This window comes from Telopea speciosissima, chromosome 3 (assembly GCF_018873765.1).
Source record: "Telopea speciosissima isolate NSW1024214 ecotype Mountain lineage chromosome 3, Tspe_v1, whole genome shotgun sequence".
In the NCBI taxonomy this organism is placed as follows: domain Eukaryota; kingdom Viridiplantae; phylum Streptophyta; class Magnoliopsida; order Proteales; family Proteaceae; genus Telopea; species Telopea speciosissima.
Genome location: NC_057918.1, coordinates 71,920,912 through 71,945,342, shown reverse-complemented (window position 1 = coordinate 71,945,342; position 24,431 = coordinate 71,920,912). Strand labels below are relative to the sequence as shown.

General features: G+C 39.3%; 1 protein-coding gene across 1 annotated transcript; it reads right to left on the bottom strand.

Annotated features, from left to right (window-relative positions):
• Nucleotides 1–1,435: 1,435 nt before the first annotated feature.
• Nucleotides 1,436–23,191, bottom strand: LOC122656962. Its single transcript, XM_043851668.1, has 5 exons — nucleotides 22,616–23,191; nucleotides 21,288–21,338; nucleotides 4,394–4,527; nucleotides 1,819–1,919; nucleotides 1,436–1,684 (listed from the first exon to the last, which is right to left on the bottom strand). The coding sequence occupies exons 1-5, from the start codon at nucleotides 23,018–23,020 to the stop codon at nucleotides 1,506–1,508; spliced, it is 870 nt and encodes a 289-aa protein (XP_043707603.1). The 5' UTR covers nucleotides 23,021–23,191; the 3' UTR covers nucleotides 1,436–1,505.
• Nucleotides 23,192–24,431: the final 1,240 nt, after the last annotated feature.

Below are 24,431 nucleotides of genomic sequence, written 5' to 3'. Positions count from 1 at the left end.
GAGTTGACTGACGATGGATGAGACATGGGTCTTCCTAGATCTCTGGATAGGTTTAAAGTTACATGTTAGGAAGTTTTACACACCCAACCCTACCCGACCAGAGGCTGCTCTCTTTCTATGTAGACCATTCACACTTATACTACTTATTAACTAGCATGTATTATAAAAATGTAAAGATATTCCTAATCTAAGTAAAGAAGTTGAACATTTTATATATAAGAGAAAAAAAAAAAAAAAAAAAAGAAGAAGGGGGAGAGAACCAGGGAATATAGTATAGCTGCCCAAACTGCCTATGTATTTCATTAGGGAGCAAGTCGAACGTAATTCAAGAGCATTTTGAAAATATTTATACGCTATATTACGCATGGCTAGGTACTAGAAATAAATAACATAAACCTACATACCTTACTCGGAAGCCTGAAAATGTAGGAAATACCTTAATCGTAAATCCATGGCAAAAGATTCTTTTTTGGCATTCATTATTGAAAAGTTAAGCGTGCTAAAAATTGGGCATGGCTTCAAACATTTCAGGAGTTCTCTCACTTACTATGATCGGGGGAATCCTTTGACGATGACCATGTGTCTAACGAAATTTCCCATAAAGATTCCTATTGGGTCTGGGATTAGAATCTAGGGTGCATATTTTTATTTGGACAGTATAACATATATAAGACGGTTATATAAATATTTTGGAAATCATTTGAGCAACCTTTTGACATAGGCACACATATTATCAATTTGAAAAACCTTAAATTGACATTATAATGACATAAATATGAGACTTTACAAAAATTCCTATTTATGAGAATTCTAGCATTATAACGACATATATAAGAGATTATGGAAAACTAATGGAAAAGATATCTATACTATTGTATTTAAGTAATTAAATAAAGGAGAGTGAGGAAACTTATATCTTTGGCCTAAAGGAGGCTTAGTCGGTTTGGCAGAGTTCTAACACTTCTACGATGATTCTTGCAAAATTCTGACTCTGGAGGGTGTACAAACGGACAAATTTCTTAGAATCTCCTCTCTTTAATTTCTTTCTCTGTTTTTTCTTCTCTCCTCTCTCCTTTCTCCTACTCCAGCTTGCTATTTATAGGACAATGTTAAATGAACATTCCTTGCCAAAATATTTTTGGCCTGATGCTGTTAGTACCACATGTCATATCATTAACCAGGTTTATCTACAACCCAAAACGGGAAATTCCCCATATGAGCTTTGGAATGGAAGAAAACCAAATATTGGTTATCAAGATATGGAATTTAATTTTAAGACCTGAGATAAGTCTTACCTTTTGCACCCATATTCAAACAGCCAAACCGCATCATACACAAAACCATTGGAAAGTTGCTATTGAGTCTGGACTGTGTCTTTTGGAATAAGATTTACATCACCTAAATACAGAAAAATAACATGGATTAATAAGGACTAATGATTAACATCTCTACAATATTTACCTTTTTATCCATCAACAGTATCCCAACATTAGCATAACAATGGGTTACAAATCCAATCTATCAGTCCCACTATCTTCATTCCCTGGGTTAAATTCACCCCGAGAGATCATATTCATGAACGTCTTTGTGGCCTGGCCAACAGCACGTGATGTCTTCTTTGCAGCTCCTGCAACGACTGGTTGCAAAGAAATTATTGGCAAACTAGCCCTCTCCTGTATCATAGCTGTGTATCATGAACAAGCCAAATAATCAGTTCAACGAGAGGATAGTCCAAAAAGAATGTAATATATGCTATAGCAAGCTTACTTATAAAAAATGAAAAATTCAAAAAGATAAGCTACAGCAAGTTTGACATACAGATCGTCTGTTGCCGGGCAAGTGAACCTATCTGTCGAATTCCAGCTTCTGCTGCTTGCACAGCTTGAGCAGATTTGCTAACCCCCTCAGCTATCTCTTGGCTGAGCAACAAAAAAAGAAACATATTAGATGCAGAAGCAATTTTATCTCAATTGTTAAAAGGCTAGTAGCAAACCTGATGATTGGGGATTGGGCAGTTTATTTATTGCCCCAGTTAGCATTATAGGTTTCAGTCTACTGAACACAGATAGTGTCATATTTCGTAATAGAGGAGCAATGCATAAGTTTAGGTAGTTCTAGGTGCCATGTCATGACAAAGCAACTCCTTGTATCAGTTTTGGACAACACTTCACACATGTCTCCCATTTACATAAGATGAAGGGAGCCGCTCCTCTGAGGAGTTTTTCAGAGAAACATAAGCAAAGAAAGACAACCTATATTACTCACAAGATTTATGAGAAAAAAGTCAAACATGTCGCCACCTGGTCAGCTGTCTGAACAAGAGTATCATATCAACCCTTGGATTTGACAGCCAGATGGTGAGTCAAAAACCACTTCTCTTGGCACCTATAAGGGCTCAGTGATTAATGATGTTGGGCACATGATCTCATATGATATCCACATTAACATTAATATTTAATATTAATATTAATATTTAATATTAATATTAAAATTATTATTATTATTATTATTGGTGTGAGACCCACAATGGGAACAGACAAAAACCCATAAGGGGCCCAATTGGCCCACTTATTATTACACTACTACTACTACCTATTACTATTACTTAAGAGAGGGTGGGGGTAGGAGGGTCAAACACTCGACCTTGCCCTGGAAAAAACGCTAGACCTCCACTGGCTAGCTGCCACCACTGAGCTAGAAGCCCATTCCCATGTTATATCCACATTATATTGACTTAATTTATCCCTTATAAAATTACCCCCTACTTAGCCTATGAAAGTGAAAATGGAAATTAGAGGCTTTCACTAGCAGCAGGCTCAAAATTCCAAAGGATTTTAGCTTTCCCTACATTGCCTGATGTCTTTTCCCCTCCTCTTTCAAGCAAGTCTTGGAATAACTTAACTGAAATTTGGAGGCTTGAGTAATGCCATAGGTGGATCAAGGCATCACTTCTAATAATGATCCCCCACGCCACCCACCATCTCCCCCAAAAAAAAAAAAAAAAAATTTCAAAAGCGCATGATTCTACTCAAAATTATGTTTTTGACCGTCCACAGTGTAGGAAGAAATAAAATTTTGAATGATACATACCACATGGGTATGCTAACGTAAAATCCAAGAACCTACTATTTTTCATAATTTAAATTTTCAAATTTAGACAAAACGGTGAACTTCTCTGAATTACCAAACCTGGACCAATCCCTTTTTAAACTAGAATAAGTAATTTCTTGTTGGAAGCCATATACCAGATACCATATTTTTTGTCTGAACCCAATCGGACAAAAATTACTCAGCCACCCTAATTATCCATTCCTCCCTTTTGTCAGAGCTTGGAGCTTCCCCTCCAGGCCAGTTTATCAAGTTCAATTCTGTTGGTTGTCCGAACAGCAACCAGGTCATGCAGGAATTGGTGCTGCTTTCAGAGACAGCAGAGGGAATATGATCAGTTTTCCTCAGGCTCATTCCATATAACAGATTTCTTGGCTGTGATTGGAGACATTGTCTTCGGCCCTGATATAGCTTCCTCAGTGGACTGCCCACATGGAAGTAGAGGGCAAGTATTCCATTGCCGTTGGCAGCTCCTCTCTCCCAATGCTGTCCCTTGGAGATTTCCCTCTTAGATTAGGAGAGCTATATATATATTACTCCATTAGGAACCACATCATCCTAATAGAGGGCAAGAAGAGCTAGATATGGATATTGGGTATTGTGGAATAGATCAGTTCGAGGGTTGTTATGTTTTGTCGAGTGATAAGGCTGTTTGCTTTGTTTCTAAATATAATGATCTCTTTGCGATGTTTGCACCTTATTGTTGTTCCCTTGTATTCATTAAAAAATCAAACTATTTATTGGAATGCATATGCCATGCCATACCATAAATGTAAAATATATATCATATGATATAATGAGAACAGTGAACAGACCATTTGTGTTAGGACAAGTTCAAAATCATTGAAAGCCTTGAAAAATAAAAGAGAAACAAAAAAAAATAAAAATTCAGACTCTGTTTTTCAACTATAATTCTGACACAAGGATGTGAACATAAAAAAATTAACTTACGGCTGCACCTTCTAAAAATCAAAAGAAAAGAAAGGGCATACACAGTGCACGAGGTTTCAGCCACTGTGGGGTCTGGGGAGGGTCATAATGTACGCAACCTTACCACCGCTTTACGAAGAGGCTGTTTCCTGACTCGAACCCTCAACCACTAGGCCGCAATGAAGCAACCTTACCGTTGCACAGAGATCCACCCTCTAAAAAAAAAGTTTACCATTGAATAGAAAAAAAAATAAGATCTGCTCTTGCTCTAGTGTAAGGATGCAGCATACACCTGAACTGATTTACTCATTTTCGACAAAGACAAAAAGGGTTTAGTAAGCACTCTGTCCATTACCTCAGATCACTCAGTTCTAGAGTAAGATCACTAATTTCCATTCCTGAAAGCCTAATTGCAGCCATTGTACTGGGAAGCTCCTCACGGGCTGTATCTGCCAATTTTGAAAGAGATGTTGCGGCTCTCCCCATTGCCTAGGATTAGAGAACAAATGGAGAGAATCTATAGTCATTAAAGTTAGAGACATCATAGAGCTTAAAGTTGGATGCACATAAGAATTAGTGAGATAAATATTTCCAGGCAGACTGCTAATACAAAAACAGATCCTAATCAAAATTCAATAAACATAAGATCATCTTTCATGTTTCTTAATGTTTTATTTTTTCCTACTTTTTAATCTTTGAAGGGTGTCTATCTCCTTTGGTGCACATATATGGTAATATGTCAATTGCCAGGTGGATGATAGAGGCGCGATGGGCCGATGGTAAAGAATTGTGCCATAATCCATATGTGAATAGATCCACATTTATTAATCTTTAGAATATCAAAGAAGTTGATCATTAGATGATGCAATTCACAATATTACACGTGTTGTTGTGCAAAAACTAGCCAAGCTTTCCTTGCTATCTAGAAGAAGGCTCCAGTTATATGGTTACTTCTTATTTTGATAGTGAAAAAATGGCTTCACTATTAGATCGCAACAACCAATGTTTGGATCCTTCATCTTCTAATGATGTTTTCCAATCACCATAGTGGGTTTAATTGCTCAGCTAAAGCTACTGTTTTTCTTGAGTTTTAAGTGAAATATGTCTATGCCTTGAAAGCGAGCCCTGGCCTCCGGCTCATTAATATTTGAGGTTCCAGTGGGGCCAGTAGGCGATGTAAGAGCCACTCTTCATCTTCCTAAAAACAATCTCCAATTATGGTTTCGGCAACCTTGTTAAAAGGGCAATCATCGAACTGTAATTTTATCTTTCCCAGCTTTCCACATTAGAGTAGAAGCTTCCTAGGGATTCAAGCTTTCCATAACGACTTGCACTTCATTTGAGAGTCTATCACTCGGTAGTTCGGACTCCTATAACCATAATTCGAGATTTCGGTTGAAATGACCAAAATTTTGCGAAATCTTTCGGTTTCATGAAGAGTCGAGACGAAACCCATATCAACTCAGTAGGTATACAATGTTTCAAATAAAAAAAATCTGTATTTTAGGTTGAAATTTCAGTACCAGTTCAAAATTTCTGTATCATTTTGGCGAAACGATATCAAACAGTTAATTTTGACCCATTTCATTATTTTTTTTCCATGTTTCAATAGTAAGAGGGGGAAAAGCCCAGAAATCCCAGACATCCCAGATTTCATGATTTTTGGTCAAATCACCTACAGTTCTTGGTGGTACAAGGTGTTGGGGACTACTATGCATCTACATTGATAATTTGCCAGATTTTAGCAAGATTTGTGTAAGATTCCAATAAGGTACATGTGTAGTGGTTGGCTTTCAATTTTTTATATGTTAGACACCATAGGCCGATTTGACTTCACGAGGTTGGATTTTATTTTCTATTTTTAAGTTATTACTAAATTTTCTGGCTAAAAAAAGTGATTTTTTGAAACAATTATTGGAAAAGATAGGGTAATATATATTAGTTGGGGCTCAATTGTGTATATGTTAGACACCGCTGGCCGATCTACGGCTTCAAGCGTTTCTTCAGGCTTATCATGACATGGCCATCTTTTGTGCTACAGTTGGAGGAACTGTTCCGTCAGCAGCAGTAATCTTCTGGAAGTTTTGAGGCTCCCCAGAAATCTGTGGTACTGACATAGCATAGGGGTGTCAATAGTTGTACTTGTACTAACGTAGGTATGGGGTTTAAGTGTCTATGATGGCACTTTTTGACATTGGTGAACTATTAAATGGTTTTTCTTCATTCTTAATACATATTTCAATTATTTTTATTGACTGTTGTGTGTGTAGTACTGAATTATGTGTACAATAAGCCATATTAGAGGAAGTATATAGCAGGGTACAACGTACACTAGCAACCTAGGTTCCAAAGCAAATTACCATTTTGGGTGTGTTCCAATCTAAAGGTTCAAATATGTTCAAATATGATTAATTAGGGATTCCCTGAAGTTCTGCGCCAAAATATGGCCATTTGGCCACCGAAATGATAACTGAAATGTGCAGTTGAAAGAAATCCGTAATATTTCGGTCCAGGTCGAAACCGAAATTTTGAACCATACCTATAACGTCACCAACAACTTCTTAGGATCTTCTAAATGAATATCAGGGGATCTACAATTAGGAAGATAAGAGAGCAGAGACATGAAACCTAAGACACTTCAACCACTCAGTTATTTTACAGTATTGGTCAGAGTGAGTGAAAATCTGTCAGCCTCCAGTATTTCAGGGCTCCTTGCAACATCAAAAATTTGAAGCATTTATATAAATGGTTTCGTTAAATAAAATTCTCAAACATAACTTCTCACCCAGTCAACCTAATATATCTATGAGTGTGGGGTGAATGAGTGAATCAGGGGACTGTTAAGAGCCTTTTTTTTTTTTTTTTAAAAAATTAGACATACCTGGAAGCTGTTTTTACCTCTGTTCTTTTAATTTTTTTTATATCAAATTTGTGCTTCCGTTGGCTAGAAGTCTCCCTAGGCCAAATTGTTTACATGGAGAAATAAGTCTAGTCAGCAAAGAACTGAAAACTGAGGGATGAATCACAAAATTCCAGTGAATTTCTGATCTGGAGCAACCGAGCAAACATGGCATTCCATAGAAACTGTAGAAGCTCCTCTAAGGATACAGAGGCAACTCTTATGAATCAGATTCGAGAATTATCTGCAAGTTGCTCAGGTTCAGATGAATCTAAGGAGGAAAGACTTGGATAACCCTATTGATCCAGCAGAATGGGTGGTAAAGAAGGCAATGGGCAGAGGCCAACAGAATCGTGTTTCCTTAAATGGTATAAGCATGAAACAATGGCGATGCTGAAAGATATGTGTTTTTCTTTTCTTTTGGGGGGGGAGGGGGGGCTTTTCTAACAAAGGAGACACATCAAGGTCTCAAAGAAACAGAGGAATAACAAGAGAGCATAAATGTTTACAGTGGACTCTCTCAAATGACTGATATTCAACCAGCTTCTGGAAGAGCAACAAGGGCAAAAGTTTACCAGAATACATTCGAAGACTATCCCATGGAGTTGAGGGGGATGAGATTGGATGAGAAGAAAACTGCATTTAATGACATATTGATGCAATTACATTAGACATTAATCCTGTATGGAGGAGTACGTGCAAGCTTGGGAGACCCATAAGGTGTTGGTGGCAATCCAATGGGCTGAAATTGACTTTTGGGTAGTTATATTATAGGTTGGGTCTTTGATTTTTTTGGGTTTCATTGTAATAGGGCTAATTTAGATATTTGGGATCAATTGTAAATAAGGAGAGCAACATAGAAGACAACTTTGCCCAGAGGATTAAAATAGGGTGGATGAAGTGGAGAAGTGCGTCCAGAGTTCTGTGTGATTGACATATCACTTTAAAGTTTAAAGGAAAATTTTATAGGACTGTCATTAGACCAGCTATGATGTACGGTGTAGAATGCTGGTGATGTAGATCACAAGTCCATATGTACCCACAGGAACAGGGCCCAAAACCAGCCCAATAAGGTTGTGGATTCGACTGCTGTGAGAGGCAGCCTGGTCTGATGATGTGGCAAGTTTTTATTGGTTCAATGGAGCATCACCTAAGGCAGACCCAACCCAGAGGGAAGCATGAAGAACAAGACAAAACAGACTTCCAAAAAAAAATAGTTACTGTTCACATAAACAGTGATGTGAGACAACCCGGCTCCTGAACAACTTGGAGCCGGGCCTTCTTTTCGCACTATTACGGATACGAAAATAATGGGAAAAATGGGATTCAATTGTCAACTGCTCCTATCGGAAATAGGATTGACTACGGATTTGAGCCATAGCACATGGTTTCATAAACTCCGTACGATTTTCCCGATCTAAATCGAGCAGGTTTTACATGAAGAAGATTTTGCTCAGCATGTTCTATTCGATACGGATAGGAGAAGAACCCGACTCGCTATTGTTAAAAAAAGAGAGGAAGCAAAACCAGTCAAGATGATACGGATCAACCCCTTCTTTTTGCGCCAAAGATCTTACCATTTTCAAAGGAACGGGAGTAATATCTCTTTTCCATTTCCATTCGAGTTCTTTTCTTATGTGTTTCCACCCTTTGAGACCTCAAAAAATGGACAAATTCCTTCTCTTATTCTTAGGAACACATACAAGATTCGTCACTACACAAAGGATAATGGTAACCCCACCATTAACTACTTCATTTATGAATTTCATCGTAATAGAAATATATGTCCTACCAAGACAGAATTTGTAACTTGCTATCCTCTTGCCTAGCAGGCAAAGATTTACCACCGTGGAAAGGGTCCATAAGCCTTGTATGGAGAAGGAAATCCAAGCAAATATTTGAGATTCTGTGGGCCCCACTGAAGATAGCAAGACAAGGCAGATTTTATTGCTGATTTAGTTAGTTACTATTTACTTAAGTTTCTATTTTTGTTTACTTTCTAATTTTATTTCAGTTTCCTTAGTTATGTCTTACTTAGTCAAGTCTTAGATTACTTGGTGTACAAGCCTCAATATTCTCTTATAAGATAGTAGTTTCCTTTTTTGTTACTTTCCATTTTGTGAAGCTTAGGCCAAGCTATAAATAGGCCCCATCAGTTGTACTTGAATGAGAATTGAATAATAGAATTTAGAGACCATGCGTGTCATCGGTTATGGGAGAACATTCCATGTTCAACAGCTGGTATAGTTGTGGTGAGAGATGTAGGCTGAGAGAGACATTCCCCTACCCCCCTTCTCTTCTATCTTTTCTTCTTTATCTTCTTCTCCTTTTTTCTTATCCTTTATGTTCTCCATTTCCATTCATATATAATAGAAAAGACAGCAATAAAAAAAAAAAACAGTTTTAGTTATTTAATTTGTTCCTTATCGTGTTGATCCTGGCTGCAATCGATCTCCCGCTGGTTTCCCTGGTTCGAGGCAAGGTACTAACTCGGAACTCGGTCCCTTAAAAAACCGAGTCGAGTCGAGTCGAGATGTTGCCGAGTTGGTGCATTTTTTTTTTCCGACTCGAAGCCTTAACTCGATGGGTTTTAGACCTAGTTTGGGTCTAAAACTTGGTATTCAGCCTATTTTAGGCCATTTAAACACAATGGCACTATCAAATTTTGCAAAAACAAAGTCCAAATAGGAGTTATGTGCAGGTCAAACTTAATTTGGTGTGCACGAATGCTGTCAAAATCGCTCTGAATGAAAATATTTTCTTGGACATCAAAACAAATGAATATTTTACCGTTCTTTTGGTTTTTATCAATGTTTTACCATATTAAGATTAATGGAATTTTTAGATTTGAGAAAAACCCAAGCATTAGAAAGTTGAAAATTGCACCTACCGCCGAAAATCTAGTTTTTGTTCTTGAACTGGGGGGTTGACTTTTTTTCCTTTCGGAATTTTATTTTTTAACTATTTTTATTGGATTCAAATAGGGGGTATTTGCTTATTTATGAATAATATCTTAAGTAAATGTTCATTTACTTAAATGATATTAGGCATAAATAAGTGTCTGTCTTACTTCCTGCCCTATATGAGTTGTTGCACTTTTGCAACTCATATGCCAACTCGTCTCGGTTTCTCAAAAAATCGAGAAACTCGCCGAGATCTCGGTCTCGCGAGTTCTCAAACTATGGTTCGAGGTCGACTTCTGCACTTGCTGGGCTGTGAAGAAGTGTCATATGGATAAACTTGGTGTTGCAAAGATGAGGATGTGATGGATGTGTGGGAAAACTAGGAAGGATAAAGTAAGGAATGACCATATTAGAGCCGGGTTGGGAGTAGCTCCGATTCATGACAAACTTAGAGAGAGTCATTTGAGGTGGTATGGCCATGTTCAACAAAGGCCTCCGGATGCCCCAATTCGGAAGATTGACCTTATTCAGATTGAGGGAACCAAACAAACAAGGGGCAGACCTAAGATAACCATAGCAGAAGTGGTAGTATGGCCATGTTCAACAAAGGCCTCCGGATGCCCCAGTTCGGAGGAGTGACCTAATTCAGATTGAGGGAACCAAAAGAGCCAAGGGCAGACCTAAGATAACCATAGGAGAAGTGGTGAAGAAAGACATGCTTAGCTTAGGCCATGTTCCTGGTATGACTTCAAATAGAGCTGATTGGAGAGCAAAGATCCAAGTGGTCGACCCCATTTAGTTGGACCATTATGTTGTGATGTTGTTGTTGTATTACACCCCTTTTTCGAGGCCTAGAGCAGAATGTTGGGCAGTTAAGAAGCGGTAAGTAGCTAAAAAGGGTCGATACCCTAGAGTTTGTGTCGATTTTGTTTGCCACTTCCCTTTACTTCTATATTTTTTTTATTTTGTCTCTACTTGGATCCATTAAGCCGACCCCATTTAAGTCCGGATAAGGCTGAGTTGTTGTTGTTGTTGTTGGGCTAATTTATAAGCCCATAAAGTGGGGTTTTACTTGAAGATTCAAACTCCTCTCATCAAAGAGTTAGTTGAAGATACCAGTGATCATTAAAGCAGTGGTTGGTGAATCGGAGCTTCCCAGAGTACCAAGAATCGAAACAATGTAAGAGTTCTAAGGATTTCTACTCTGTAGTTTGTTTCATTTGTATTCTTGTACTCCCCATGTGTTAGACCTAGGTCGATGTAATGTTAGCTTGTGCTTGAATTGTAGGGCAAAGTTATAAGCACACACTTGTCATTGTATTGGGGTGTTCAGTGGCTACTGGACACGGGGGTTGTAGTACCCTGGTAGTTGTAGCTACCTAAAGTGAGGTGTTGTAACGCCCTCATAGTTTTATACTGGGTAAATCAAGGGTTGGAGCTCCTACATCGTTGAACCAATCAAAAGTGTTGTGTGTTGAGCATATACAAAGCCCATTTGCGGCATTGCTCCATGGATGTGGACATGTGCCGAATCACGTAAAAATCTTGTGTTGTGGGTGATTGCTTATGGATTGTTTGTGTAGATATATGGAGAGCCTTTTCTGCAGAAAGGATGTGCACACTGGCTAGACCTTGCCACGGGATTGTGTGCCTATGATTGAAAGGCAAGGTGTGTTACACGACTATATGTCTGTGTGATTTGTAAAATGGCCAATGCCAACCAATCAGTTCTTGGCAGATATGTGTGTGCGCTTGATTGAGGGCTGCTAGACATGGTGACTGTGTGACTGAGCACCGGAGAAGTCATCACCTGAAATTGTGAGGTCTAAGGGAACAAGTTTTGGAACTCACAGATTCAACCCCTCCTCCCCTCTCAGTGACTAGTATCAGAGCGCCAGGTTCAGTATCAGCTTATTCAGCTTCTGTGAGATTCTATTAACTTTAATGGCTTCAGGGAAGGCTCGTCAGGAAAGGGCCCTCTTCGATGGCACAAATTTTTCTTTCTAGATGAACAGGATGGAGACCTACTTGGGGTCATTGGGATCTGACGACTGTGCTTCTGCTCAATGTGGATAGACCATGACTGGTGATACTCCCGCAGACGACAAGAGAAGAAGTATGAGACCAACTATAAGGCAATGAAAGCCATTAAAAGTGGATTGATGGATAGTGAGCTAGTCAATGTAATGGAGTCTACTTCTGTCAAACAAGTTTTGGATAAGCTGAAGAGCATCCATAAAAGGGATGCAAGGATTAAGGAGGCCAAGCTTCAAGTCCATAGAGCACAATTTGAAGGACTGAAAATGACAGAAGAAGAGAACATTGAGAGTCACATGCTCAAAGTGAATGAGGTGGTAAAGTCCATCAGAGGACTGGGCGAATTTTAAAGGACTCAGTCATTGTTAAGAAAGTCCTCAGATCTCTGCACACCAGGTTTGATGCCAAGATCTCAGCTATTAAGGAGGCCAAGGACTTGTAGATGCTCACATTAGATGAGCTACATGGCACACACAGCCTATGAGATGAGAATATGTATTAAAAAATCCACAGATAAGGAAGCTGTGCATTCAAAGCCTTAAAAAATTTGAAGGTTAAGGATGACTCAGTCGAGGATGTAGCAAATTTTGTATGAAAATTGAAGGCAAAGGCAAGTACAAGGGAAAACTTCTACTCAAGTGCTTCAGCTTTGTAGGAATAGGGCACTTTATTGCAAAGTTTCCACTCAAGAGCAAGAAAGAAATTGAAGAAGACAACTTTGAAGGAAGCAATGAAAGAAGAATAAAGCCTTTTAGAAGAGTAAACCCAAAAGGAGAAGTTGCATCTCAAGGAAGTGTGTCGACTCTTCAGATGACAGCTTTGAAGATGATTCTGAGGATGAAGGAAGTGAACCTCTCTTTATGGCATTTGAAGAAAAATAACCAGAGCAAAAAGAGGTAGAGTCAGATGGAGAAGAGCAAAAAGCAGAAGCTGACCTAAAGGGTGAGCTCATTGCAGCAATAAGCTGAAGTTAGAGAGAAGCAACAAAAAAATCACCAAGAATCTCAAGGAGGCAAATTAGATCTTGAGCTACCAGAGACCACCACACATCAAGTTTGGCTTAGGGTTTGAGGAAGGTGAGTCATCAAAGAAGACAAAGGAAAAGGGCAAAGGCACAGTTGATAATCATGCCAGAATTAAGGACAAAAACCTCAAGGAGATCAAGGAAATGGGAATGGCAGTGCATGGCAAGGGAAGAGGGTGGACCACAACAGTTGCAAGAAGGTCACTCTCCAAAGACCAATGAGGCATATGGCCCCCCACCTTGGCAGAGAACACCACCAAGGGCCAAGCCTCAATTTCATGTGTATTGTTTCAAATGCAATACTTTAGGTCACAAGATTGCTACCTGCAAGTTCAACATAAGGTCAAGCAATGTTGTTAGCAGAAACTCTTTCTCATCGCTGATGGAGCACAGTGTTGAATGCTACAACTACCATAACTTTGGGCATATAGCAAGGGAGTGCAGGATAGTCTTTCCTACCATGGCACCCCAAGTAAGAAGAGAGTAGCAGGCCTCTGAATAAGACTCAGATAAAGGCCAATCAGAAGGCAAGTAAGAAGACTCAGTCAGATAAGAGAAGAGTTTGGAAGGAGAAGAACAATGCAGAGAAAATTTGTGACAGCTCCCTGGTTGTACAGACAGAATTCAAAGCTCAGGACAGACCCACCCCTTGGATTATTGACAGTGGTTGCTCAGGCCACATGACAGGTGATTAAAGGAGGTTTGAGAAGCTCCAACGATATAAAGGAGGTTCAGTTTAGTTTGACAACAATGACAGTGCCAAGATTGTTGGAAAGGGTACTGTCAGACTGAATAATGGATAGGTAAAGTTCAATGATGTTCTTTTTGTAACTGGACTAAAATACAACTTGTTGAGTGTTAGTCAAATTTGTGACAGAGGACACAATGTGATCTTCAACAAGAAGGGTTGTGAGATCAGAAAGACTGGCAATGGCAAGCTAGTGGCAGTAGGGTTAAGGACATCAGGGAATTTGTATACTCTATCAGAGAGCATGGAGGGTTCGTGCTTGATTGGACAAGAAGAGGAGCAGTAGCTGTGGCACAAGAGACTTGGCCATATCAGTTTTGAAAACTTGGCCAAGATCACCTCCAAAAAGGCAATAAGGGTTATCCCCAGTATCAAGAAGCATTTCAACAGCATATGTGCATCTTGTCAAAAAGGGAAGCAGACTAGGACTTCATTTAAGGAAAAAGAATACTACACAAGCAAGCCCTTGGAACTTTTGCACACTGACTTGTGTGGGCCTATGAGGATACAAAGCATCAGTGGGGAGAGATACTTTATATTGTGTATTGATGATTACTCAAGAAGGACTTGGGTAATGTTTATGAAGCAAAAATCAAAGGCACTTGAGAGATTCAAAGTCTTAAAGAATCAGGTGGAGAATGAAACTGGAAAAAAGATAAAGTGTCTGAGAGACTGAGATTTGACAGAGGAGGAGAGTACACCTGGAGGGACTTCACAGAGTATTGTCATGAGCATGGCATCAAAAGATGGACTTCAGCTGCAAGAATGACTCAACAAAATGGTGTTATAGAGAGGAAGAACAGAACAGTGCAGAAGATGGCTAGAACCATGTTGGCAGAGAGCAATGTGGCAGACAGATTCAAGGAAGCAGTGCATACAACAGTGCATATCCAGAACAGGTGCGTGTTGAGACCTCATGAGAGCAAAACTCCCTATGAACTGTGGTTTGGAAAGAGAACAACTGCAAGGTACTTCAAAGTTTTTGAAAGCAAATGCCACATCAAGAAGTTTGAGCAAAATTTAGGAAAGTTTGAGGATAGAGTAGATGAAGGCATCTTTCTAGGTTATTCTTCACATAGCAAGGCCTATAAGTGTTACAACAAAAGGCTAAGGAGGACATCATAAAATGCAGATGTCAAGATAGATGAAAAGAGGGACTACCTTAGAAGTGAACGAAGTGACTCTCCCACCTATGAGGATCTCACTGAAGAGAATGAGTAAGATGGGATTGAAAGAAGAGCAGATGAGTTAGACAAGGAAGTGACAAAAAAAGAGACAGATGAGGAAAGAAGGCAGAGAAAGGGAAAATGGAACAGAAGTATTGGCAATCTCAGTGCAGGAGTGCAGACTAGGAGAATGAACACCTACTCCCTCTTGTCTCACAATAAACCCAAAAATATGGTTGAGGCAAGTAAAGATGAAAGTTGGGTAAAGGCTATAGAAGAGAAGCTGGACCAGATTGACAAAAACCAGACTTGGGAGTTGGTTCCGAGGCCAACAAAGAAGAATGCCATTGGCACCAAATGGGTCCTCAGATCAAGCTTAATAAAGATGGTCAGGTTGTCAGAAATAAAGCAAGGTTTGTTTGCAAAGGGTACGCTCAAGTGGAGGCAATCCGGATTCTTGCATTGGCAATGTACAGAAATTTAAGGGTGTTTCAAATGAATGTAAAGTCAGCTTTTCTGAAAGGTATCTAGACGAGGAGGTCTACATTGAGCCAGATGGATTCTAGTTGGGTGATGACCGTAGCAGAGCTTGCAGATTGAAGATGGTTTGTTATGGGTTGAAACAGGCACCTAGAGCATGATATTCAAGATCGGATACTTATTTGTGCAAACTGGGATTCAAGAAGGGTCTTGTAGACAACAATCTGTACATCAAAATTGAAGAAAACAGTCAGCTTGTTGTTGTGTACGTTGACAGAGATGAGCTGTGCAGAGAATTTTCTGAAAGGATCTAGGAGTTTGAGATGTCAATGACTGGTGAACTTTCCTATTTCCTGGGTCTGCAGATTAGTCAGTCTGATAAAGGAATATTCATATTTCAGACCATGTATGTGAAGGAAATGCTGAGATTCACTATGGAGGATTGTAAGCCTGTCAGTACACTTATGATGACTGGGTGTAAGTTGAACAAGAAGGATGACATTCCATCAATTGACCATACAATATAGGTCAATGATTGGAAATCTGCTATATTTGACAGCTAGCAGGCCAGACATTTTGCAGGCAATGTGCATGGTAGCCAGATTCCAGCCAGCCCAATAGAATCTCATTTGACAATGTGAAGAGGATCTTCAAATGTCTGAAGGGAACCATGGAGCATGGATTTCACTCTATCCTCATACTCAGATGCTGGCTGGGCAGGGTGCGTGGATGTTAGGAAGAGCACAAATGGAGGTGCATTCTAGGTAACAGGTTGGTTGCATGGCACAGCAATAAACAGGAGTCAGTCTCCCTATCCATAGCAAAAGCAGAGTATGTAGCAGCAACCTCATGTTGTACTCTTTTGTGGATGAAGAAGATGTTGAAGGACTTAGACATTAAGTTGAGCAAGCCAGTGTCAATGTACTGTGACAACACAAGTGCCATCAACATTTCCAAGAATCCAGTGATGCACTCTCAGAAGTCAGACCAGGCATATAGCCATCCAAGGAGGTCGTTGAAGGAGAAGTTTAGTTGGAATTCATCCCCACAGTAGAGCAAGTGGCAGACATCTTCACCAAACCACTGTCCAAGGTCTTTGAATGCGTTCGACAGAAGTTGGGAGGGGTTACTCTTCCCAATCATTAGGTGTGCAGGGCGCACAAGGGGTAGGGGGGGCATGGTGACTGTATATCATTTGCTCCCATATTCGAGTCAGGGGGAATTCTGTGCAGCACCCTTTGGATAAAGTCCTCATTAGAAAATCCTCATCACCGAATGAGGAAGAGAAGTCCTACAGGTATTGCAAACAGGGAGAGTTTGCAGCTTGCAGATCAGTGCAGTGAAGTGGCAGTGGGGGAGAAAAGCTCTCAATGTTGAGTGTTGCCAACTTGCCGTGTTGTGTGTTGCCAACAATTTCAAAGAGGGAGATTGTTAAGCTATGGTTGTCATTATTGTCGACATGGTACTAAATCTCGTTTCGTTTCGGTATTTCGGTCTGACCGAAATTTCCGAGATACCGAAATTTCGTTGAAATATGGTATTTTTCTGTGGGTGTAAAATGCCAAAATGACCGAGATTTCCTTAATTTTCGAAATGAGATTACCGAAATTACCGAAATTTCAGAAACGAGATGACCAAAATTTCCGAAATATTCAAAATATTGCACATGACACTTTTAGTGACTTTTTCAATATCTCGCGATATATCGTGAGTCCACAATATTTCGTCGATATCTCACGAGATATCGGCGAAATATGGTATTTTTCCATTTCGGATTGGTATCGTATCTCGGACAGCTTGAGATATACGACATTTGGCGAAATATCGCCGAAATTTCGCGAGATTTTGAACCTTGATTGTCAACACTATTTGTTGAAACTGTGTGCAGTGTAGTGACAGTTGTGGCAATACGTAGACATGGCTGAGAATAGTAGAGAGGCTAATGTGGCAAATGAGTTGGAGATCAAGTCTACTTTCATATGCCTCATGAATCGGCTCAATGGCTCAATCTGAGTCCGATCGAAGAAGTTATGGTCTCGAATGTGTGAAGTACAGTGTGACCAGAATACTTTGTTTGCACATGCAGAAACTTGTGGCGCATTTTTCTAGGTCTTCCTCTCTACCTGGTGATGTAGATTCTGGCCAGCATAAGAGACAAAGGACCAGGCCCCTCTTTGGGCCAATGGACCAGCTCGAGCCAGCCCAGCAGGGCCAACTCGAGCCAGCAAAGAAGGGATCTGAGATGCCCAACAATCTGGTTAAAGATCCACCTTGACCAGTCAAAGATGCTCCATGATTCTGCTAGGATCCTCTTTGACCAGTCAGCTGGGTCTGAGTGCAATTTATAAGTTTCCATAATTAGTAGTATCTACTTTAAGTTTCTATTTTGTGGCTGAGCTATAAAGCCAAGTAGATTTAGTTAATTCCTCTTAGGATTTAGTAGTTTCTATTTTATTCAGTTTCTATTTTAGACTAGCTTTATTTTTGGAAGTTCTATTGTAAGCCTTCCTATTAAAAAGGCATTAGATTTTAATGAAAGTCAGATTATTAGAGAAAAGAATATTTTGGCCACTTAGCCATCATGTATGGGAGCTCCTCCTATGCTGCAACAGATGAGATAGCTGTGGGTGAGAGACCCAGGGTGAGAGGCCCATCCCCCCTACCCCCTACCTTCTATTTTTCTATCTTTTCTACCTCCTCTGCCTTTCCATCGATCCTTGAGAGCTGCTGTGTTTTGTGACTGCTCCACCCACTGAGAAGATCAATCGAGTGTGATTACTGCTGATCCAGTTCTGCTGCTGCTGCTGTTCTTCAGTCAAGGAGATCGAGCCATCTTGCTGCAGCTGTTGTTCTTTCCGTCAAGTGCAGGCAGTTGTATCCCTGTGCTTGGAGACTTGCTGCAACTTTTGAGTGTGATACCCCCATATCCCTCCACCAAACCTTGCTGGGTTTTGAGTACCACACCATTCCACCATCCAGTCCACTCAATCCACACCTTCCTTCCATTCCATGGTCTGAAACTTCCATCTTCCCATTACTTCCTATTTTCATCTTCAACCTTCCATCTTCCATTCTAACCATCCGAACAGGTCCAAAGCTGCAGAACAGGTTATACATACCAAGTTTCACACTCGGTTGCTGCTGGGGACTAACCCAGCCTGATTTGGAAGGTTTTCCCTTAACCTTCTATTTTGGTGGTTCCTTGATAACTTCACATCGAGCCATCAGAAGTGAACCACATTTTGAAGACAGCCTCTCCCTAGCATTCTCTACCTTTGATCCAAAGGAGGTGTCCATCAGTTGGCTGGTTGGACTAAAATCCTAACCTTATAATTTCTGGTTCTGTTTCTATTTGAGTTCTTGTGACTGCTGAGTATTCCTGGGTTATTTGGGACTAAATCTAATCTAGATTAGGGGGCATTGCTCCGTGGATGTTGGCATGTGCTGAACCACGTAAAAATCTTGTGGTGTGGGTGATTGCTTGTGGATTGTTTGTGTGGATATATGTGGAGAAAAATTTCTGCAAGATGGGTGTGCACACACGACTGTGTGTATGTGTTACAGGTAAAAAGACCAGCACCAACCAATCAATTCTTGGCAAAGTGTGTGTGCAATTGATTGAGGGCTGCCAGACATTGTGACTGTGTGACTGAGCACCAGAGAAGTCATTACCTGAAATTGTGAGATCTAAGGGAATGAGCTTTTGGAACTCACTAATTCAGCCCTCCCCCCCCCCCCCCCCCTCTAAGTGACTGCCATTGTTGAATAGAATATAATTTTTTTACCTGACTGTGACTGAGCACCAGAGAAGTCATTACCTTAGTGAGGTCTAAGGGAATGAGCTTTTGGAACTCACTAATTCACTCTCCCCACTCTAAGTGACTGCCATTGTTCAATAGAATATAAGTTTTAGATTTTTGGTGTGGTTGAGCAGTGTATACAGGATTGGCATCCCATACCTGATTTCCTCTCTTCTCCTCTCTTCTTCCTCCCAAGAAGACGATGTCATCTCTTTTACCTCCTTGTCCAACAATTTTATTCCTTCCTTAACATTGCAGTTGCTTCATTTATTTCAGACCTGATCACAGATTTGATTATTGGGCCTGTTTGAAGCTGAGATCCATAATCTGGATTTTCATATTGCATTACTTATGCTGCAGATTTAAAGCCCAAATTGGCATAATCCAAGATCTCCTGGATCTCCATGGTCAGAATACGGGGATGGAGAAGTTTTGGATATTGTTTCAAACCATCACAAGGTGCTTCAGAAGGCATGTTAGTAATATGGGATTCAAATTTGTTTTTGACTGTATTGAAGATTGATTTGGTGATTACAGCTTCAGCATGGCTGAGAAAACAAGGAGGATTACTTGGGATGCAACTACAGTTTATGGCTCAATTACAGAAGATGACCGAGCTGTCTTTTAGAGTCTTGGTAGATAGGCACAATGACTTGCTGAAGTACTGCAGTCATTTTGGGACTCTTCAGCATATTGGAGCCCTCAAAGCATGGAATTTGAGAGAATATCCAGCTGCTTGTTAATAGAAAATATTGATCAGTTAATTAGAGACTAGTAGTTTTGTTTTTTTTTTCCCTAGTAGCTGCTGCTGTGTTTCCCTGCCATTGTATTGCTCTGTTTCTGCTACAGTTTCTCCCAGATTGTAATGTTTTTGCTCTTGTTTTGTAGGCTTCCATCTCTGTTTACTGTATTTGGCCTTTGGCCCTTTTCTTCTTCTTCTCTCGGTCTAATAAAATTCTTTTTCCAAAAAATACATTTGGCAAGCTCTCAACTCAACTCAGCCTTATCCCAACTAAATGGGGTCGGCTACATGGATCATTTTTCTCCAATCAGCTCTATTCAAAGTCATACTTGTTCAGTTGTTCTTAGTCCTAAGCTATGCATGTCTTTCCTCACCCCCTTTTTCTAGAGTCATTTTACACCTACTGCTGGCTTTTTTAGCTCCTTCAATCTTAATCAAATCACCCCTCCTTACTCCAGCATTCAAAGGCTCCATGGCACATGTCCATGCCACCTCAAACGACTTTCTCGCAAATTATCATATATCGGAGGTATTCCTAAATTAGCTCTAATCTCTTCATTCCTTATCTTTTTCTAGTTTTACCACTCATCCTTCTCAACATTCGGCTAGCTGTTAATTGAAATTACGATATAACAGAGAAACTGAGAGCTGTCATGTGGATAACTAAGTTTTATCTTCAAACTTTCTTGGCTACTGGAAAAGAAAAGAAAACCTTAGAGTTTTATGTCTTGATCTTCTAGGAAGTTGAAAGCCCATGTAGGCTGATCCACTCTCTTTGCAGGAATAGGAAAGTCAACTCAACTAAGCCTTATCCCAACTATATTGGTGTTGGCCACAATTCCATTACATTTAAATCCATAACAGTTTTAAGTCATAAGCACATGGTGACCTTCACCTTGTTCTTCTTATTTGGTAAGAAATATAACGATTGACCCTTGGCCTCAGTTATTCATTTAGAAAAAGAAGAAGAAGAAGAACTTATTATTCGGTAGGAAATGTAATGATGGACCCATGGCCTCGGTTATTCATTCAAAAGGAATCCTTGCACATATGTTATTCTTTCTGTTTTCTCTTTGTAATTAAGTTTCCAGAAGATATTCAATAAGAAGAGAGATTATGAGAAGACATAGTCACCATTAAGATGAAAGATGAATGAGACGATCAGCCCATATGATGGATCATATCCCAAGCAAGGTTGATGAAGAATATCTTAGATATAACTGCAACATGTTTTTAATTGGATAAAGAAAGCAAACAATGAAAACAGGGTTTATTTCTTCTCAAATAGAAAAAGGATGATGTCTACCCACAACCAAAACCTTTGTACCAATACAACTACACCTCAATAAATCCAAAAGACTACAAAGTTTTAAAAAAATTAATGTGATTGTTTGAATACTTTCATAAAAATATTGAAATTGTGACCAGCATGTGGAGTCCAATAACTTACATATAAAGTAGGAACAGCTGCAATCACGAGGCTTGTAAACGCTATAGAAGTCTGCATTTATGGTATAAGATTGCATCAGTACTAAATAACTGAATTAAGACAATTTGTAACCATGGAACAAAAACTCGACCGAAACCTGTCGAAACCACTGAGTTAACTCGGTTTCCCAGGTTTCCGAGACTAGTTGAAGGGGGATTTTATAAAATCCTTGGATTCAACCGGGTTTCGATGGTTTCGACCATATTTCGGTGGTTTTGACACATATGCCTATCGAAACTAGGGGAAACTTGGCTCGAAACTTGGACAGATAGGTATTTATGCTAGAAACTGCCAGAAACCATGACAGACAGTTAGTTATGTCTAATATCATTTAAGTAAATGTTTCATTTACTTAAGATATTATTCATAAATAAGCAAATACCGCCTATTTTAATCCAATAAAAATAGTTAAAAAATAAAATTCCAAAAGGAAAAAAAGTCAACCCCCCAATTCGAGAACAAAAACTGGATTTTTGACTGTAAGTGCAATTTTCAACTTTCTAATGCTGGGGTTTTTCTCAAATTTAAAAATTCCATAAATGTCAATATAGCAAAACATTGCTAAAAACCAAAAATGCGGTAAAATATTCATTTGTTTTGATGTCCAAAATATATTTTCATTCAAAGTGATTTTGACAGCATTTGCACACACCAAATTAAGTTTGACCGGTACATAACTCCTTCAATATAAATCAGATTTAAGCAATCTTGGACTTATTGGAAAGCTATCAAAACAAAGCTTTCTAACAAATCCAAGATTGCTTAAATCTCATTTATATTAAAGGAGTTATGTTCCGGTCACACCTTATTTGATACCATGTCCAAGAACAATATACAGTATCAAACTTGGATCAAAACCACAAGTAATATTTTTAGTGTTCTCTATGTGAAACTAATGCAGGGATTGAATTTAAAATGTAAAAAATAGGCAGCACAATAAGAATCAGGGCAAAAAACCAACTTTTGGGTTTCGAAATCAAGGTTCGAGTTAGCCTGGAGAAAGTCCCAAGTTTCGACCGAGATATGGTCGAAACCGAGACGAATTCGTTTTTTGGCTGGTCGAAACCTAGTCGAGTTTTAGAACCTTGTTTGTAACTGATGATTCCATAAATTCGAGATGAAACATCAACTTCCTACTCAATGAAACAAAAAAGCATGGTTCAATTCATTTCTAACGCACAACTAAAAGTACAAAAAATACATATATATTAATTTTCGAAAACAAAGAATTCAACTAAATCTAACCGATAAACAAATCATAAACGAGACGAAAGCGAAAGAAGCCATACAGTGCAAGCAATGAAGGCCAAGAGGAAGAACGCTTGATCAGCCAAGCTCAGCTTCGCCACTGGAACAAACGCCGGAAGAGAAGGCTTTCCCATCACGACATTCAATCTACTTTCTCCTTCACTTTCGAGAAAAAACCCATTTGCAACCTCCCCTTCCGACCCTCGATTCATAGATTCAGATTCAGATGGCTTGACCTCCCCAGTCAAGCAATTTACAATCGAACGAGAGGTCCTGAATCGAGAGTTCACCGCCAGATTCTCAGCTGAAAACGAAATATTAAGAAACATATTTGAAATCCGAACTGGGTATTGCTTCTTTAGACCAGAGAAATCCATCGCATAAGATCTTCTTGAGAAATTTGTAGTGAGGGAAGAAGAATTCGCATATAGTAATGAAGAGTTCATGTTGGAGGCAGGAACGCTTAAGAGGAAATAGAGTCGATTAGTCGTATATATGTGATGGAGATTCAAACGACTACTTCAAAGCTGAGGAGTTCATGCTGAGGTGCAAATTCGAGCCTTTTGATGGAGGAGACATGGTGATGCCATGGAGGTGCTCTGTGTTTACTGATTAATCAAGCTTGGACCCTTTGCAAGCGATTAAATTATTTTGAATAAATTACATGCACCCCCTGGTGTTTGAAACAATAACAAAACAACCCCCTTTCATCTTTTATGTGCACCCCTTGAATTATTGAGAGGCTTACAAATAAGTCCGTCAATTTAAACAGTTAGTTGTAGTTAAACTTTGAAAAATCCCACATTACCTTATAATTTTTCCCATGAATCATTTTACCCTTATAAGGGTAGCCCAAGCCATCTCCCCCAAATAACGTATCACTTTCATTTTTCTTTATTTTTCTCTTTCTTCTCCGGCGAACTGCGAAGAGGAGAATTAACGCTGGTGTTGTTGTTACTGTTATAAATCATCATCGGTGCTCGATGCTGTTGCTGCTGCTATTGAAGAGAGGAAATTGAAGATCATATTGATATTGCTATAAATCACCAAACCGAGCACTGCTCCACTGTGGTTCCAGCCATGGCAGTGGTTCCAACCATGCAAGTCAACAAGAACTGACCAAAAGACCAAAACAGTGGTTGATGGAGACCCAAAAAAATTTGAACGAGAACCGTACCAGCTCTCGATCCATGCTGCTGATGTCCCTTTTTCTTTGCATTTCTTCTCCTCCTCCTCCTCCTCCTCTCTCCCACTCTCTCTTGTTCACTGTAACTCTCTTTCTATGAAACCCTATCAACCTATCCCTTCATCTGTCTCTCTCTCCCCACTCCCACTGCCAGCAACAACTGACAACGGCTGAGGCTGCTAGATTCTCTAACCCTGCTGTCAAGGCTACCATAGAACACTTTCTAAATGTCTTAACCTTGATTAATTTATCCACAGTTAGCGGTGGATTGGGGTGCTGCCTTGCACAAATGGCAAATATTAATCTGTTTTTGAACCCCAGGTTACACTCACTCTTCTTAGTCTTTGATTTTATTATTTTATTTATTTTTGATTTTATTTTGTATTTATTTTAATAGATATGTGATTCCATGTATCACAATACATAAAAAACAATATATATATATATATATATATATATAACGAATAGAAAATCTAGAAGAAAAAAAATCATATTATTTTAACTTATAAAATTATAAATATAAGAAAACAAAATCCAATAAAGAAATTTAATTGAATAGACGGACACAAAGATATATTTCAGACATTTTATTACCGTCGAATTGCGAAACGGATCGGATATTTATCGGTCGGATCGATAGAGGGATTATCATATTTGTATATGATTAATTT